At 41.3% G+C, this 19,604-nt stretch overlaps 1 protein-coding gene across 1 annotated transcript; it reads left to right on the forward strand.

Annotated features, from left to right (window-relative positions):
• The first annotated feature begins 21 nt into the window (after positions 1-21).
• On the forward strand, positions 22-19,477 carry c1d (C1D nuclear receptor corepressor). The gene is given in 5 exon segments (NM_001016424.2): positions 22-43; positions 8,166-8,312; positions 10,434-10,500; positions 12,317-12,372; positions 19,236-19,477. Coding segments are annotated over 4 exon segments (438 nt in total). The 5' UTR covers positions 22-43; positions 8,166-8,171; the 3' UTR covers positions 19,410-19,477.
• The last annotated feature ends 127 nt before the right edge of the window (positions 19,478-19,604 follow it).

The raw sequence follows: 19,604 nt of genomic DNA on the forward strand, positions 1-19,604 counted from the left end.
AACGTGCAGACTTGGGGCTCAGTCTCAGCGTATTCCCTTTAATGTAAGTGCAAATTTGTGTTAGCTTTAATGTTATTGTGCATCACCTTGTAAATACTCGCTGAAACAGACTGAATTCTGACAGATTCTTGTTTGCTTTGTAGTTAGTTTCTTATTCAGTCAGTGATTAAGTAAAAAAATTAAATTAAATTGGAGCACCGATTTAAAAGTCCTCATTCACGGACAGGGCTGCCCCTCACAGACTGCAGTTCGTTATAGCCTGGCCCTTATGGTTCTGGAGAGGAGAAGTGACACTACTGTGGCATTAGTGTTTGTATTGGCTCAGATGAATAAGTAACTAGTGAGTTAAAGGGTAAAATTATTTTGGGCCAATACAAATGTATATATTTACAAACAGGCATGCCCTGCATTAGATAAATATCCATTCAGATTGCCTTGAAATGGTTTGGCCATGGAAAGTGGCATAAAGTGGGTTATCTTTGCAATTTTGCCTTTTTGAACAGGTAACTGGTGCTGAAAAGGTTAAATAACTGGGCCACAGATTTCAGAGTATGGATTTTCAGGCAGGGTTCTTTCCAGCCTGCCTCAAAAAAAGGGAAAGCGGCACTTAGTCATTTAACACCTTTAAAATTGGTTCTAGGCATGAAAAGCAGCATTAAAGTGGGCATTATGGAAATTCTACTTGTTTAAACATGTAACTATATGCCTAGAACCAATTTTGGGCCAGGCTAACGAGATGTATATAATGCAGGGCATCCTAGCCTGCAAATACATATTTTAAGACGGGGATCCTCAAACTACGGCCCCCAAGGTAATTTATCCGGCCCCCCACTGCAAACTCACCCCTGGCTATTACTTGTCTGCCTCATCGTGGTGATGTGACACGAGGGAGCAGGAGGACGCAGCAGGGAGTGGGAGAATGCAGCGGGGATTGGGCCATAGTTTGAGGATGCAGCAGGGAGCTGGAGCGGGCCTTAGTTTGAGGATGCAGCAGGGAGCTGGAGCGGGCCGTAGTTTGAGGATGCAGCAGGGAGCTGGAGCGGGCCGTAGTTTGACGATGCAGCAGGGAGCTGGAGCGGGCCGTAGTTTGACGATGCAGCAGGGAGCTAGAGCGGCCCGTAGTTTGACGATGCAGCAGGGAGCTGGAGCGGGCCGTAGTTTGACGATGCAGCAGGGAGCTGGAGCGGGCCGTAGTTTGACGATGCAGCAGGGAGCTGGAGCGGGCCGTAGTTTGACGATGCAGCAGGGAGCTGGAGCGGGCCGTAGTTTGACGATGCAGCAGGGAGCTGGAGCGGACCGTAGTTTGACGATGCAGCAGGGAGCTGGAGCGGCCCGTAGTTTGAGGATGCAGCAGGGAGCTGGAGCGGGCCGTAGTTTGAGGATGCAGCAGGGAGCTGGAGCGGGCCGTAGTTTGAGGATGCAGCAGGGAGCTGGAGCGGCCCGTAGTTTGAGGATGCAGCAGGGAGCTGGAGCGGCCCGTAGTTTGAGGATGCTGCAGGGAGCTGGAGCGGGCCGTAGTTTGACGATGCAGCAGGGAGCTGCAGCGGGCCGTAGTTTGACGATGCAGCAGGGAGCTGGAGCGGGCCGTAGTTTGACGATGCAGCAGGGAGCTGGAGCGGGCCGTAGTTTGATGATGCAGCAGGGAGCTGGAGCGGGCCGTAGTTTGACGATGCAGCAGGGAGCTGGAGCGGGCCGTAGTTAGGATTCTGCAGGGAGGGGCAGCATAGTTTGTGTACTATAGTCCAGCCCTCCAACAGTCTGAAGGACCATGAACTGGTCCCCTGTTTAAAAAGTTTGAGGACCCCTGTTTTAAAATCAGTGGCCCAAAGCCACAGTTTTGGGCCAGGTGGTAACAAATTGTAGTTTATGTGAGGCAACCCTGTCTGTGAATATATACTTTTAAATCATTGGCCCAAGGTCATTTAATTCTTGAAAACACAAGCAACTTATTCACTGACAGAAATCGACTTCAAGACATAAATGAAAAACTGTCTGAATAAGAAACTGACTTCTGTCACTCTGTGCTTGATATGGAATTTGCGTTATGTAAACTGCAACGAGCCGATGCGGTCCCCAATCCGACTAGATTTTCTAACCTGCCCAATCAAGATCTGGCCAATTTCAGGCCAGATATCGGTCGGGCAAGCCCTTTGGAAGTGCCCATACAGGGACAGATTAGCTGCCGAATCGGTCAAAGGGCCCTTTAGTCAGTAGCAGTTTATAAAATAGTAAAAATAAAGTGCTAATAAGTCAGTATTCTGATTAGAGGATCAGTGGAGTTTGTGTGTATGTTTCTTTGAAAGTAACACAAGTTTCTGCATAAGCTACATAAATTACATAAGCGTAGGTGCCCAATAACCAATCATTTCCCTGCAGGAACGTTCATGTAGAAGATATCAATATAAACAACTTATTTTACTCTATAATAAGCAGGACATAGCAGTACATGGTTAAATGAATAATTAAAGGGGACATATACCATACATTTTTACAATGCACTAAACCATGTAAAATAGAAGTGATTTTATATTAATACCTTTGGATCCAAATATGTCTATAACTGCTTGAAAACTGTGCTCTACCAACCCCTTTTGCAAGCTTCCGGTTTAGGACTCTTCAGTATGTGGCTGAAGCTGCCAACCGTGATCTAATTCAGTAAGGTTGAAGACACAGAGCTACTAGTAGCAGCTACTTGTCTTGGCTACTAAAATAGACAGTGCTGATCATTTACTGATAACTGTCTCTTTGTGTGTGTAAGCCAAGGCTATACTCAGTATTGTCTATGGCAGGGTATTTTCTGGAGTTTAGTAGCTGCTACTATGTAGGCGGGGCTTTGGATGTCACAGGCAGTTCCTGCTCTGCTCATGCCCCTCCCTTCCCCTGCCTGCCTCCTATGATCCCTGCTCTCTCTCTCTCTGTGCTTTGCTTGTTCACCCCCCAACTTCTTGGTTCCCTCTGTCTCCCTCTCTGTGCTCAGATCGGTCCGCCCCCCCCCCATGTTCATTTAAGAATCATGCACATTTGCTTTGAAAAATACCATTCCACTATTGACAAAGGAAAATGTTGCTATTATTTTTTTTATAACATTTTACAACATATTGATCAATAACTAGCTTATTGATCTGGCAGCAGCACAAGAAAAACTATGCAGTCAGGGAGCAGAGAGACACAGAAAGAGGAAGCTAGGAGGGGTTTTCCCTGCTACTGTTGAGTTACGCCTGTCAGTCAGTGCTGTGACCACTTCCTGTGGGAGACTAAAGCGACACTCCCACCTTTCATTTCACTCTGGCTTCTGACTTGAGAGGCTATCTCTGCAGCTCTCATATAATGACAGTTTTAGGAGGTAAAATGCTTTCAAAACATCTTTTTTTCTGCATCATTTCACATTTTGAGGGAGGATGAATATTATAACTGAATATGGACTTCATATAAAATGTCTCCTTTAATGTGCCAATAAGTCAGTTCATTGGGGCAGTGGAATTTACCTTAAGTTTTTTAATTCATTGGTGGTTAGTGGAGTTTGTCCCTGCAAATCTTCTCTGAATTGTGTTTTGATTCATACGCCAGTAAGTTTTTAGACAAGTTACATAGTTTTCTAGGTAGTTTTTGTGGAATTTGATTAATTTTCAAGACAAGAATGGATTACAGAAGAATATTTCATGGGGCTTGGCATAACTGTTCCCCCTCTGCCCCTGATGGTGTACTTTTTATTTCTAAATTACACTGGAATCATAGCAAATAATTCACTCCATGTAACATTTTATTTTTGAACCAGCAAATATATATTTTTTTAGTTTTAATACTGGTGTGTAGGAGCCAGCTCAGTGCATTGTGCCTGAGTCTGAGCTTTCAGAAGGAGCCAGCGCTACACATTAGAACTGCTTTCAGGTCGCCTATTGTTTCTCCTACTCGTGTAACTGGAGGAGTCCCAAGTCGGACTTGGATTTTTTACTATTGATTCAGGTAGCTGCTATCTTCCCATTATTTTGCTGATTGGCTGCTGGGGGGTAAGGGAAAGGGTGATATCGCTCCAACTTTCAGCACAGCAGTAAAGTGTGACTGAAGTTTATCAGAGCCATCTGTTTTCCCATGACAGTATTCCTTTAATGGCACTGTTCATGTTAATGCCTTGTGAAACACTGTGTATTGTTGTGGTGGGCTCAGGCACATAAAAAAATGGAACTCATGGGTGCCCATAGTTAGCCTCATTATGTGTCTGCCCAGGTCATGCCCACTAGCAGCCCAAACCCTCTCTGCTCCAGTGCCAGCCCCATCCCTTTCCCAGCTCCTGACTTAAATGACGACACATCCCAGGCTTCAAGCAATAGTACAGTTCCCATTTAAGGGTATCTTAACCCTAAAAGATGAAATAATTGAAACTTACTCTGAGCACTTTTGCAGTTTGCTTTATTTTTCTATTTTAAGTGGTTTCTGATAAAATTTCACTTTAGACTGCTAATGCCAGGCTTTTAGCACAAATTAGAATCCACAACCCTAGGGTTAACTGAATCTAGGAAGTGCATAGACGGTGTGTCGCTGACACCCTTGGCTTTTAAAAAGAGCTGTAGCCTGCCTAGCTGTATAAAACTGCTAATATGTCAAAAACCATTAAAAAAAAAGAAAATTAATGTGCATTTCAAAAGTAGAGAGAGTAGTACTTAGTAAGTTTACATGAATTTATTTATGGATTCCCTTATTGCTATCCAGCCTTGGAAAAGCTGCCGACAACTGTACAGCACATACCAGATTTGCTTCTTTTGAGTCACTTTGCCAAGAACTCCATGATCAATAGTAACGCATTGGTGGCTTTTTCCTATGCTTGCCACCCCCCTGGCCATCTTCCTGCTGAGACCAGAGCTTTTGACTTGACTTTCTCTGACCGAAGCAAGAAAAATATTTTGAATAGCTAAAGCCAGACTTATTCAAGATGAATGCATGAATGGGGGAAAGCTATTATGTGGTCAAAGCAGTTCATATTAGCTGATGACCCCTTACATTTAGTGAATCATTGACAGCAGTAATACATGTAAGAAAATGATTGTATTGTGTTAAAAATCAGAGTTTATGAAAGAGCATGATTGCATACCATCTCATGCTCTTGCCTAACGTAGCTGTCTCAGGTACTACTCTATGGTACTGTCTTTTTCTAGCAGCTAGTAAGTCTTATTTTACCATATAAAAACAAGTGCCTTCAGATGAAGAAGCCTTTGCCTTCCAAAGCATAAATCTGTCAAATATGTTTGACATGACCCTTCAGTGGCCCTGCATTGGCAAGGCAATTATGGTACATATATATACGTTTAATACTCTGCATTGAAGATATTCCAAAGAATACAGGTGTGGCTTATTTCAGATTCAATGAAAGACACATTTACAAGCACAATACTCCTCCTTATGTAAATTATTTTATTCATTGCACCCCCCTCCACTTCCGATTCATACCAGGACACAGATGACAGAAATAATTTTAAGCTTGTTAGACTGATGCCACACATGGCATGCCTTTAAAGAATGATTTCTTGAAAAAGCAAAATATCCAAGGCTAATGTGATACTAAAAGGTTACTAAGGTTTATGTATGTGAGTGTATAGATAGGTCCGTATGGGTCTGTATGTGAGTGGATAGATAGGTCAGTGTGGGTTTATGTATGTGAGTGGATAGATAGGTCAGTGTGGGTTTATGTATGTGACTGGATAGATAGGTCAGTATGGGGTTATTTGTGTGTTGGGGTTTATTTGGATGGATTGAGCTTGATGGATTTTATTTTATTTTTAACCCAATTTAACTATATTGCGGGTTCTCGACCTGTGGATAAACGCAGACTGAGAATCTGCCCCTGCGCTTAAATCGGTGTTCTTCTGTGTTTGCACCCCAAGCCACTCTGTTGGCCTGAACATGGAGCAGATTTTGGCCACTAAAAACATTATATGCATTCAGTTCCTAAATTTGCTCTGTGTGCCTGAACTCAGGCCCACGCAGGGGCTCTGAGTGCCTACACAGGAGACTAATTCAAGCATAGGGGGAGCATTCTCCGGCCTGCATTTATCCACAGACCAACAATCCACTACATGTGGCATTAGTATATGTGCAGAATGGCACCGCATGTGCACACCCTGATTTTGAGTGTCAGAATGCATTTGCTTTTGTGTGAACAATGAATCACCCTCCTATTTATTTTTATAGAGTTCCAATGCAGTCCTTTGCAGAGTTGCTGCTTTAGTCCAATTAGTTTTACTTTACTAAATCTAAAATAGAGAAGAAAAATAAATCAGATCTTGGAAAGGCACAATGCTCCTTTATTAACGGAGAACTATACCCCCAAACAGTGTAGGTCTCTTTAAAAATATATTGCATAAACAAGCTCATACGTAAAACCCTGATTCATCTAAATAAACCATTTTTATAAAAATATACTTTATTAGCAGTGTGTGCCATTGGGTAATCCTAAATAGAAAATTGCTATTTTAAGAATTAAGGGCCACCTCCTGGGATCATAGGATTCACAGTGCACACAAACAAGCCAAGGCACACATACATGCTAGGCCCCATCAGCCAATTAATGGACAGAGTTCTGCCATTTACTCCCACACTACTTCCTGTTACAGTTAGAGCTGCATTATTTCCTGTCGGCTGATCTCTGAGGGAGCACACAGCCCATCACTAAATGGCGGCTCAAGGGAAACGATGTAAAAGGGCAATATTTACTGATATATTCCAGTTTGCCGAGATTCGTTAATAGGTCACTTAACATAATATAAACTATCTGTTGGTATTCATTCTGGGGGTATAGTTTTCCTTTAATGTGCTAAGAATGCCATTAGAATGGACTGAGCATGTGACTTCTTGCAGCTTGTTTCCGAACTACATCATAACATGAAGTCTTAGTCATGAATATGTATTTAGATCCAGCCAAAGGCTTTCTGGCAGCAGCCCTGTGTATGTTTTGTACTCTGTGCATCGTGCCAAGTGAATGTGTGCCCTTTGCTTAGCTTGTTTTTACAAAAGATCAAAACTGTACACATCTCAACGAGTACGTGCTGTGGATTTCTCAATTCCTTCCAGTTGCATCCTGCTACAGTATCTCAGCAATATTTCTTAGCTGCCACTCCCTTACCGAACACATTCATTTCAGGGATTAGGTACAGGATAATCCTTAGGGCATTACAATTATGTTTTGTTTTTGGCAACATCTGTTGATGTGAACGTGCCATCGGTTTGTTGGTTTTGGCATATCACATCCTGGTTTTCAGTTGTTTTCCTGTCTGATTTTGTCTTACCTGGTAAAGTTATTCCTTATACATGTGTTTTAAAGGCACCATTTATTTATTGAAGTGCTGAAGATTTATATATATATATATACAAAAAGAAAATGTTTCTGCCACTAAACACGGCATCTTGGTAGGACTCATTGCACAAGGCAGGGGTGGGGGGAAAAGTACAAAAAATGGGTGCAAACTGCCATAGATTGCACCTGCCCCATGCTTAGTATCCATATCGGCAAGTCTCGTGCCTTCCTCATGAATACAGTGTTGCCTGTGTTCTCACCTGCAGCTTCACAATCAAATTAATTGGAATGCTCTGCCTATTACAAACACTAGTACCATCAGGCAGGAATTGCAGTTGCTATGTCACTCCACAGTGCACCCCCTTCTGACACATTATCCATTTTATTATGGTTTTAGGTAAATGTATTTTATATTCTATAAAGAATTTAATTCACTTTATTTTTCCTCTTGGTGCGTTGATGAGGGCCCCGACATCTTACATGGTGTCAATCAGATTAATCCAGTATTGCCCACCTCAGGGTGAACATGTCATTGAAAGAGCCATGTTGCTAAACAAGCTTTCATTGTATGGCTACCTTTTAGAGCATAAGCTCTTCACTAAAGCAAGTACCATTGTGAATGATGTATAATAAATTATACAGACATGCATTCATCTATAATTTTGTAGATAATGTGATCACACACAGGCTGATTTTTAAATATTGGGGAATTTTTTAATATGTGGATGGCCAAATTGCACTGATAAGCCCCCTAGCTGTAATGTTGGCCTTAGTACATAGTGATATGTTTATTCACTTGAAAAACAGAAAACATTCATGCAGCTTTAGGAGTAGTTTTGTATGTATTCTGAGAATGTTTATTTTTTTCTTTTGCTACCAGGATAAAATGGCGGATGAATCTCATAACACAGAAGAGTATCCAACAGAGATCCATGAATATCTCATGGCCTTTGATAAATCTGTTGGCTCAGTGGATGAAATGCTGAATAAAATGATGTCTGTATCTAGGTCTGAGCTTCTGCAAAAGGTAAACTGCCATTATTCTCACATGTATTAAATGGAAGGAAAGAGAAATACAAATGAGAAAAGGCACCAAAAGGAAATTATTTTATTGCATTCACATACCTCCCAACATTGGAAAAATGAAAAGAGGGACAAAAAGATTTGACGCGCGCAGCGCGGCAAATTTTTTTGACCACGCCCCCTTTTGTGGCCACGCCCCAATTACCACACCCTTTAAAAAAAAAAAACTCCTTTTATATAGTTGAAATGGCGGGATCAGACGCAAATGTGCTATACCCTTATACTGTACTACCTAAGTTATACGTGAGTTATAACTATGTACCAGTTTTGCCCCCCCCCCCATACACAGGTGCCCCCCCCACACATTAGCCCCGCCATACACAGGTGCCCCCCATACAGAGTAGCCCCCCCCATACACCGGTTCCCCCCCCATACACAGGTGCCCCCCATACAGAGTATCCCCCCCATACACAGGTGCCCCCCATACAGAGTATCCCCCCCCATACACAGGTGCCCCCCCCATACACAGGTGCCCCCCCCCATACAGAGTATCCCCCCCATACACAGGTGCCCCCCCATACAGAGTATCCCCCCCCATACAGAGTATCCCCCCCCATACACAGGTGCCCCCCCATACAGAGTATCCCACCCATACACAGGTGCCCCCATACAGAGTAGCCCCCCCATACACAGGTGCCCCCATACAGAGTAGCCCCCCCCATACACAGGTGCCCCCATACAGAGTAGCCCCCCCCCATACACAGGTGCCCCCCCCCATACACAGGTGCCCCCATACAGAGTAGCCCCCCCATACACATGTGCCCCCCATACAGAGTAGCCCCCCCCATACACAGGTGCCCCCATACAGAGTAGCCCCCCCCATACATATGTGCCCCCATACAGAGTAGCCCCCCCCATACACATGTGCCCCCCCCATACACAGGTGCCCCCATACAGAGTAACTCCCCCCCCCATACACAGGTGCCCCCCCCCATACACAGGTGCCCCCCCCCATACACAGGTGCCCCCCCCCATACACAGGTGCCCCCCCCCATACACAGGTGCCCCCATACAGAGTAGCCCCCCCCCATACACAGTAGCCCCCCCCATACACAGTAGCCCCCCCCCATACACAGTAGCCCCCCCCCATACACAGGTGCCCCCCCCCATACACAGGTGCCCCCATACAGAGTAGCCCCCCCCATACACATGTGCCCCCCATACAGAGTAGCCCCCCCCATACACAGGTGCCCCCATACAGAGTAGCCCCCCCATACACATGTGCCCCCATACAGAGTAGCCCCCCCATACACATGTGCCCCCATACACATGTGCCCCCCCCATACACAGGTGCCCCCCCCATACACAGGTGCCCCCATACAGAGTAGCCCCCCCCCCATACACAGGTGCCCCCATACAGAGTAGCCCCCCCCCATACACAGGTGCCCCCATACAGAGTAGCCCCCCCCCATACACAGGTGCCCCCATACAGAGTAGCCCCCCCATACACATGTGCCCCCCATACAGAGTAGCCCCCCCCCATACACAGGTGCCCCCATACAGAGTAGCCCCCCCCATACACAAGTGCCCCCATACAGAGTAGCCCCCCCCATACACAGGTGCCCCCATACAGAGCCTCCATACATGCTGCTGGCTGCTGGCTGCATGTTAGTCCTCCTCTTCAGCGTCTCCTCTAAATGCGGCTCCTTGTTCGGCGGAGCCAGGCCTTTTATAAGGTTGCGCCCGTGCGTGCGTGTGACGTCAATACGCACGGGCGCAACCTTATAAAAGGCCTGGCTCCGCCGAAGGAGCCGCATATAGAGGAGACGCTGAAGAGGAGGACTAACGTGCAGCCAGCGCGTCCCGCTGTCGGGATAGTTCCATGAATGTCCAGCATTACGGAAATGCGGGACATTTATGGAACTATCCGGGACAGCGGGACGCGCTGCCAAAACCGGGACTGTCCCGCAGAAAGCGGGACAGTTGGGCGGTATGCATTCATTTTTATCCTAGGCAAAAAATTAGACAGATTTACTTTACATGCTTTCCAACTATTCAATTTTTGCTTTGCCACTTTATACATTGTTATACATTTTTAACATAATATGTACGTTTTGCATTGCAGATTGAGCCACTGGAACAAGCAAAACTGGACTTGGTTTCAGCATACACATTAAATTCATTATTCTGGAGTAAGTTCAACAATTTTTCTTTTATTTTAAATGAGAACTAAAGGTTATAAAACTGAGCAATATATAATATATTGCCCCGTCCCACCAGTGAGGCAGATTGCTAACCTTGTGGCCCAGACGCATCTTCCAATCTTCCATAAAAAATTGCATTCTCCCAGGGAGCTGTGCCTCCATGTTTGATACGCTCCTGCCACATGGGACAGAGAGTGTATTTGGGACCATGGCATTTCCCTGTAAGAAGATATCCCTAGGCTAGGAATTTTTCTCACTTGGGTGCCTGATATATTGTCATCTGCCAGTGTTTACCCTATATTTCTCTTTTAAAGGAGAACAAAACTCATGGTATAACTCCCTTGTTCCTTGTGTTGCTTGGCTTCCCTCTCTTCTTTCACAGCACAGAACACCTATAGGATGGACTCGCTCCTTTGTACTTTTTTTGGAGATGGTTTTCACCATTACTGGGTGCTAGACTTTCAGTCCTCTGCTTGCTGGGCAGGGGCATGTACACTGGATATAAAAAGTCTACACACTCCTGTAAAATGACAGGCTTTTGTTCAATTAAAAAAAGAAACCAAGATAAATCCTGTTAGAACTTATACAAAGAAATCGGAAACAGATTAGTGGGGAAAAAAACCAGGTTGCATTCGTGTGTGCACCCCCTAAACTAATATTTTGTTGAAGCACCTTTTGATTTTATTGCAGCACTTGGCAATTTTTTCCCACGCCACCTTGCAAAAAGTTTCCAGATTTGTCAAATTGCAAGGGCACCTCCTCTGCACATCTTTCAGTAACACCACAGATTTTCAGTCAGATTAAGGTCTGGGCTTTGGCAGGGCCATTTCAGAACATTGATCCTCCTTTGGTAAAGCCATTGCTTTGTTGATTTAGATGTATACTTTGGGTCATTGTCATGCTGAAAGGGGAAGTTCCTTTTCATCTTTAGATTACTAGCAGATGCTTGAAGGTTTTGTGACAAAATAGACTGATAGAAAATAGAGCTGTTCATGATTCCGTTCTACCTTGACTAAAGTACCAAGTTCCAGTTGATCAGAAAACAGCCCCAAAGCATGATGCTGCCTCCAGCATTCTTTGCTGTTGGTATGGTGTTCTAGTGACAATGTGCTGTTAAGGTTTGCTCCAAACATAAATTTTGAAATTATAGCCAAATAGTTCAACATCAAACCATAATACATTTCTTCACATGGTTGTGGGAGACTCGGTATACCTTTATGCAAAGTTTAGCCGGGCTAGGATGTTTTTCCAGTACCCAAGCATATGAAGAATATGACGGATTATTTTCACATGTAGGGAACAAACAGTATTTTCTCTCTTAAAGAGTGTGCATAGTAATGCAAATAGGTTTTTGTATGATTTTTGCTTTTCCTTCTTTCACTCAAATGTTTGATTTGTTGTCAACTTTTTTTGTATAGAGGCAATTTGGCAATACTGTTGGGATAAGTTCTGACAGGATTTACTTTTTTTTTTTTTTATTAAACAAAAACCTCACATTTTGCAGGGTTGTGTAGACTTTTTATATCCAGTGTATGCTTGAAGCAGTGAACATTTTTTCTTCAAGTGTGCATGCTCCTGGCTGGTGATTGCCTCTAGAGAGCAGAGGACCAAAAGTCAAGCAGCCAGTCATGGTGCATGTCAACACCATTGCACAACTCTATATCTTTAAAAGGGTTTCTGTCCTGTGGGTTAGGGGACGGGTGCTGGGCCAGTATAAGATACCCCTAGATATAAGTAGATTAATATTCCCTTAAAATTAGAAAATATAACATAAATGATCATGTTTATTACATTGTTCTTTTAGTATACCTGACTACGCAAGGAATAAATCCCAAGGAGCACCCAGTGAAAGAGGAGTTGGTAAGCTGCAATTTGTGTTACTGCATTTTTTGGTTTACAAATGAAAGGGGTACTGTGTTCGCTTTCACCTTTTAAGTTATGTAGAGGTAATACTCACACCCCAAGTGCCTAGAATTACACTTTGTCTCCTGTAGTGTTGTCACCATTTTTTTGCTGAAGAAGGAAGGATAATTCTTTTTAATTAGGATCTGCAGGACTTATCACAGTGGACACTGGGGCAATTGTATTATCAGAGTGTATATCTTTGCTTGCATAGAGCTATTAACTTCGTAGTAACATATAAGATAGTGCATACAGTATCTAGTCTGAAGAGCATAGTTTCAGTTATCCTTAGATAGGGCCTAGATATGTGTTTATATAAAAAAATGCTAACTTTATAAATGTTATGCTTTAAGTTAAGTTTGCCGTCTATCTCTTATCTGTACCATGCTGCGTGTGTACTGGCAGTGATGGGGTAAAAGGGCCAGTGTACACCTATATACTCCTCTGTTCAATATGAGCAAAAGAACTATTCATTTTTAATGTTTTTACCCTTAATTTTTCCACCACCTTGTGTGATTAGAAGGGTTTGTTGAGTTATAATGAGCTCGGAATAAACAACCCCACCCTTTCCCAGCAGCAGCCTGTGTGTCATGATTACAGATCAGATCATTATACCAGGGATTTATTTTTGAATGAGTAAGTTGTACTGAAGAACCAGAATGTTCCTAAATGAAAGTACTTTTCATTTTCATGGTTCAATTTTCATAATTAAAGGGGTAGGTAAAAGTATTTTCAGCACAAGCTCTATTCATTTTACTCATGTGAGCAATTGAGTATACTGATGCTTTAAGCTGTTATTATAACTCATTATTTAGCCAGCCATGGGCAGTGTTGTAAATGTTAATGAGCCGTTTGGATATAATTGCTGCTTTGTCTTGTGGGACAGCAGATCTGATTCCAAAAGTATATGTAGAATTCCTGCCATAAACCATTATAGGTCTTTTGTTTGCAAGATAGGAAATACAAGAAAATGGATTCCTCCTTGCAGACATTATTTATTTTGAAGGGGAAATAAAGTCTCCTCAGTATTATTAAATTAGTAGCACCAATGCACAGACCACCTTCTCCCTTTCAATGATTTCCAAGCAGGGAATGGAAGTGACATGGCTACAAATGGAGGCTGCCAACCCTCCTGTGGGGCTCTGTAGTTCTGGATGTGCTACAGGGGTTCAGTTAATCTGTGGTGTAGAATTTAGTGATACATATGGGGTGGGGGTCTGTGTATTGGTGCTAAAATGAAAAATTAGCTGGTGAAGCTTTACTACCCCTTTAAAGACAGGAAATACTGTTGTGTGTTTGACAGCTGTGTGTACTTTATACAGCTGAGTTCTGTAACTTTATATTAAGTCCCGTTTGTAACAATATATATCTTGTAGAAAATAAAGGAATGAGTGCCTTACAGCCAGCCACGCAATCCATCATTTCTTCAAAGGGAAACCATGACAAATAAAATAATTAGAAATGCAAGATTTTGTACGAGGCCAAAAAATAGAGATTAGGACATAAGCCAGTAGACCTTGGCACACTTCCTATAGTCCAAAGATTTGCAGTTGGTTGGTGACTTCCTCCTGTGAACTGGCCTTCCTTAAGCAATTATTGAATATCACTGTAACAGAAATCCATATGAGGCAAAGTATTCTTAAGAGGCACATGAAAAGAGACGGTTTCATTTTGTTTCATATAACAGGCTTGTCTTACGCTGAAGGATTTAGCGCATTACATTCCTGGCAGCATTGCTGTTTCAGGCATTTTGTGTGCAGGGCAAGATGTGTATGTGACTGTGAAAAAGGCTATTTGAAATCAAACATGGATGGAGTAAGCGATTTTCACAACTTTCTTTAATATGAATACATAACAGAACAATCAGATTCACAACTAATTGAGTCCTTGTTCCAAATTGACCGTTTTTATTAGTGGAGAGTTAAGTGTGATTGTGGAAAGGCTTGTGGGAGTTTATTTGGATTCTCACCTTGGGAAAGTAGTGTTATTAGCTTTACTGTTGTAGAGTTATTAGCATTTTTTCCAACATGCTGCTTTCCATCTGCTTACATGCACCATAAGAGAATGGAATGCGTTTCGTCCTGAGCTCCCCTGCAGTGAACCGCAAGAGAACTCCCTCTCAGCAGAACAAAACCCTCTAACCCTAAGTTTTGATGCAAATCACCTGCAAATGCTTGTCAGATGATGGGGTGCCTGAAAATGCAGCTTGATGTTCTTTATGTAGATATCACCTGACGAACGCTTGCAGGCTGTTAACATCAGCAGCATTCAGCAATTTTAGTGACACTCTTTGGGCTACTTAAAGGAATACTATCATGGGAAAATTATGTTGTTTTCAAAATGCATCAGTTAATAGAGCTTCAATTAAATCCTGCTTTGAAATCCATTTTTCAAAAACACAGATTAAATATAAAAGAAATTTTGAAATTTTGCATGGGGCTTGCTTAAAGTGGTAGATATGAGAATATTACTCAATAGTAAGAAATCCAAGTCCGGCTTGGGACTCCTCCAGTTACATGGGAGTAGGAGAAACAATAGGTTACCTTAAAGCTTACTTAGTTTTTACCTTTCCTTCTCCTTTATCAGAAAGGTCTATGTAAATACAGCCATAAGCACTCACAGAAACGCTGCATTGAGTCCTCTATCAAAAGAAATACAGGATTTCTTGTCTCATTTTTTATAAACATGTTCTTAGGGTATGTGACTTCCTCTCTCAGAAAAATCCTTCATTCCGGGGCCAGAGTCTGCGCAGTTGTCTCCTCTCCTGCTCCCCATTTCCATAAAAATTCATAAAACTCACTCCCCCCACCCTTAGGAATTGGTGATCTGAGCTATTATGGCTAATGTGTAGCGATGGCTCCTTCTTAAAGCTCAGATGGCACCTACACACCAATATTACAGCTTAAAAAAATACATTTGTTGGTTTAAGAACAACATTTTAAATGGTAAATTGAATTATTTGCTGCGTAAACAGTGTCATTTAGAAGTAAATTATTTTTTCTAATGAGCCTGTTTTGTAACTGATATATGACCATTGTTATTTCAGTATGCATATCATATTAAATGGGGTTCAAGTAAGTTTGATGATGCCCATTTCCCATAGACTATATTTTAATAAAATAATTTAAATTTTTTACAATAATTTCCTATTTCTCTTTAATTACCTTGTACTTGATCCCAATAATCAATATTATTCAGTTTATTTAATGTTTAAATCTTGAAGTAGACTTAAGGTATGGAGATCAAGATTATGAAAAGATCACTTATCTGTAAAACCCAAGATCCCAAGCATTCTTGATAACCGGTCCATACCTTCATCACTATAAAGCGAATGTGTTTCACAGTGTATCTACAACATGGAGCAGGTACATCAGGATGTATATGTAAACCTCAGTATTATAACTGCTTGTGTTATGGTGATTATATCTTGCGCCCATTCCTGTATAATACTATAAACAAGATGGTGTCTGATTTAGTAGTACCGAAGAAAGAGCCGCCCCCTTGCAAGCAAGCTTTTATACACATGCACCCATTCCCTGTAACACCCCACATCCAATTCCCTCATTAATTCATTTTCTCAACAGTTAAGAATTCAGTTCTGCAACAAAGCTAAAAGCTTTTTTGGCATCGGCTGCCTGTGTACTGTCCAGTAATCCCGTATAAGTGACATATTTACAACTTCTAATAAATCTCTTAGGTTTGTCTTTGTGTTCCATTAAGTTGAATGAACAGATTGAATATATGTGGCCTGTATTTCAAGATTTCTGCCAACTGAGAACATCAAAGTGTATCATTGATTTCAAGTATGAAATATAAAATTAGAATGAACTGGTTCCATTTTGACTTGTCACACAGGAATAATAATGGTCCTGAAAAATGGAAATGTATATTTTATATGACTGTTATTCAAAGCCAAGCAAAATTTAAAATTGATATATGACATGGTACCATATAATTTTCATTTCTTATAATTTACTCCTTTCTTCCAGTTTTGATTTCCAGCAAATTCGCTCATTCTTGAGATGTTGCGTTACATCTTATAAAATTCTGGTATAGATAAGGGATTTTACAGAATCTATTTCAGTGTGAAGTTGTAACGATCCTATAAAAGACTAATCTCTCTATCTTTTTAATGTTTCGGCTTATTTCATTTTATTCTAGTAAGCAAGAAAAACATTTAATTCTAGTAAAAAAAGTTCCATCATCAGCAGTAAAAATATTTGGAACATCTGATTTTAACATGGTGGCATGGGTATACATAACCCTGCCTGGGGTAACTAGCTTCATTTAAGATATTTGTTGTCTAAAGTGTGGTGGCAGAAGACCGTGTTGGATTTACACAAGGACAGTGCAGGTGGCTGTTTGTGACCGTAAATGTTAAGGTTGACCAGTGCCAAGGAATGGGGGTTGGAGTGAGCAAAATGTGGGCAGGGCTGTGATACAGTCCAGGGCCAAGGGAATAATTAATTTGCTAGTGGCAGAAGAGCTAAGGTATAATACAGGTATAGGACCCGTTATCCAGAATGCTCGGGACCAAGGGTATTCTGGATAAGGGGTCTTTCCGTAATTTGGATCATCATACCTTAAGTCTACTAAGAAATCAATAAAACATTATTTAAACCCAATATGATTATTTTGCATCCAATAAGGATTAATTATATCTATTAAATAGATCAAATACAAGCACTGTTTTGGTCTATGGGAGGCAGGCTTTCCGTAATTTGGAGCTTTCTGGATATTGGGTTTCCAGATAAGGGATCCGATACCTGTACTTCACTCTCCAAGCTATTGGCTGGCCTGCAAACTATTATGGATACAGATATGAGTTCCTTTATCTAGAAAGTTCTAAAATATAGGAATGTCATTTCCCAGGAAGGCTCATTTTTTCTACAGAGGTATTTGATTATATACAGTAAGTCCAAGCAAATGGCAAAACCAATTTTTTTTTTTTTTTGTATTTAAGTAGCCTTAAGGCATGGTGTTCCATGCTATGGAAATATCAATTATTGTAGCTTTGCAAATTATACACCACCTAACTATTTCGTGGCTCCAAAGATGTACATGCCAGCAGTCACAATATTAGACTACTTGGCTAATGGGTCAATTTTGACCAAATTAGTCATCCACACTGAATATCAGTTGATATATATCTCTTTCCTGCAGTGGGTATGTATGTGCAGAAAATATTACATTTATTCTGTTTAAATAGTGTTAGTCTTTTTTAGCTAAAGGGTATGTGGAAGAAATATAAAGTGATGAAAGGGTTATTGATTGCATCTCTCTCGCCATGCATTTTTTTCCCCCTCGGCTAAGATGTAATTTATATGTGCTGCTGCAGTAACACCATGTTGAATTGAACTGTAGTTTACGGTCATCCAGAACTTATGGAATCAAATAACCATGGCAAAAGATTTAGACTAAATTCCCTAATTGCCTTAATGTATAAATATAATTAATGAAAAAGACGAGTATATTTTAAGAGAAAATACCTTTTGTAATGCTTCTTAAGGCACCTACACCTAAAGCATTACCTTTGTCCATATATATGATTTTCTAATATGTCCCACTGGATAAATCCATAATGACACCTTGCCATTTTACATACTAAAACGTATCCCCTTGGTGCATATGAGGCACAGTGCTCAAGCATTTATACATGCTGGGTTTCATCAGCCAATGATTACATAGAGATGTTTTCTACTCTTTCCTGTAATAATTCCAAGGTACTTTTTATGTGATCTGTGTGCGCACAGGCAGACATAAAATGGAGGCTTGTGGTGAAAGATGCAGAACAAATATATTTATTAGCCAGTTCTGTAAGGTCACTTAATCCAGGAGCCATAAATAACTTGTAAATTATATCCTTAGTTGTAGTTATTATTTATAATTGGTGCTTAGTGATGACATCAGTTATAATCGATGTTCAGTGATGTAATTTTTTTCACATGACAAATATAAAAACACCAAACCTTCGGTCTCCTGCTTTTATATGGTCATAGTATTCCTCAGTGACTTATGATATCCTTATATTTTACAATAGGGGGGTACATTATTCATTATATGATGAAATAAGTATCACTAATTTTACAAGGAGAGTATGCCAATGAAAGTGTAGTAGTGTTTGCAGATGTGATCACCCCAAACTCTGTCCCTCAATTCAGTGACTTCACCATTTTTCCCCCGGAATCCAAGTGCATTTATACATCCTTGCCATAAATGACAGTCTAGAAAACTAAGCCAACTGTTCCCAGCATCCCTTTGCAGCACCATGCCTAAAAGGGCAAGTATCACTGAAAAATTATTTCCCCTACTGTAGGTGCCATTTTATATAGTCTGCACTCTGCTAGGGGGGAATAATAGCTCCCCTCAAAAGCCCATTGAGAGCTCCAAGCCATGTTGAGACACAAACATAATGATGGAGTGGCCCAGTTTGCTCATTACACACAGACGTGTCATGTTAGATCTGGAGTTGCGTAGATCATGCCTACGTCACATGCCTGCGCATAATGATTGAAGAAACTGATATGGAAGTAGGTGAAGTGTTCATAATTTGTATATATTTTCTGTACAGCATGTTTTCATGTGTTTCCTGTTAAAGCAGTAGTTTATCTTAGGATTGTCAGGCTTTTTATTTTTTTACGAAAGGTAAGCTTTCTGTGTAGAGAAATAACTGTTCATATTGGTATTATTGCGCTTGTGCTGTGCGAGCCTACATCACTGCCCATGCTTCAAAAATGGACCCACAGCGTGCCTCCAATATTTTGACGGCCTTGTCGAAGAAGCCCTGTATTAAAAGCAGCTCTTTTTGTTTTGTATTGTAGGAAAGAATAAGGAGCTACATGAACAGAGTTAAAGAAATAACAGATCGGAAGAAAGCTGCCAAACTTGACAAAGGAGCCGCACGAAGATTTATTAAGCATGCACTGTGTGATCCGACTTCTGAGGAAGCTTCTACAGCCAAAACTGATTGCAAAGCCAAAAAGAAGAGACACTAGTTTATTTATTTAAACATGCCATTATTCATTTATCTTTTTATAAGTTAGACTTTTTTTTTAAATTAAAAGAAAAAAAAAAAACACGTTTTTATAAAATAGTCCATGTTTGTTTTTCATCTTGCAAAGGCCCAGAGGATGCCAGGAAAATCAATAGAAGTGCTTTAACATTAGTGATAATGCTGTGCATTGTCCTGG

This window comes from Xenopus tropicalis, chromosome 5 (assembly GCF_000004195.4).
Source record: "Xenopus tropicalis strain Nigerian chromosome 5, UCB_Xtro_10.0, whole genome shotgun sequence".
NCBI lineage: Eukaryota > Metazoa > Chordata > Amphibia > Anura > Pipidae > Xenopus > Xenopus tropicalis.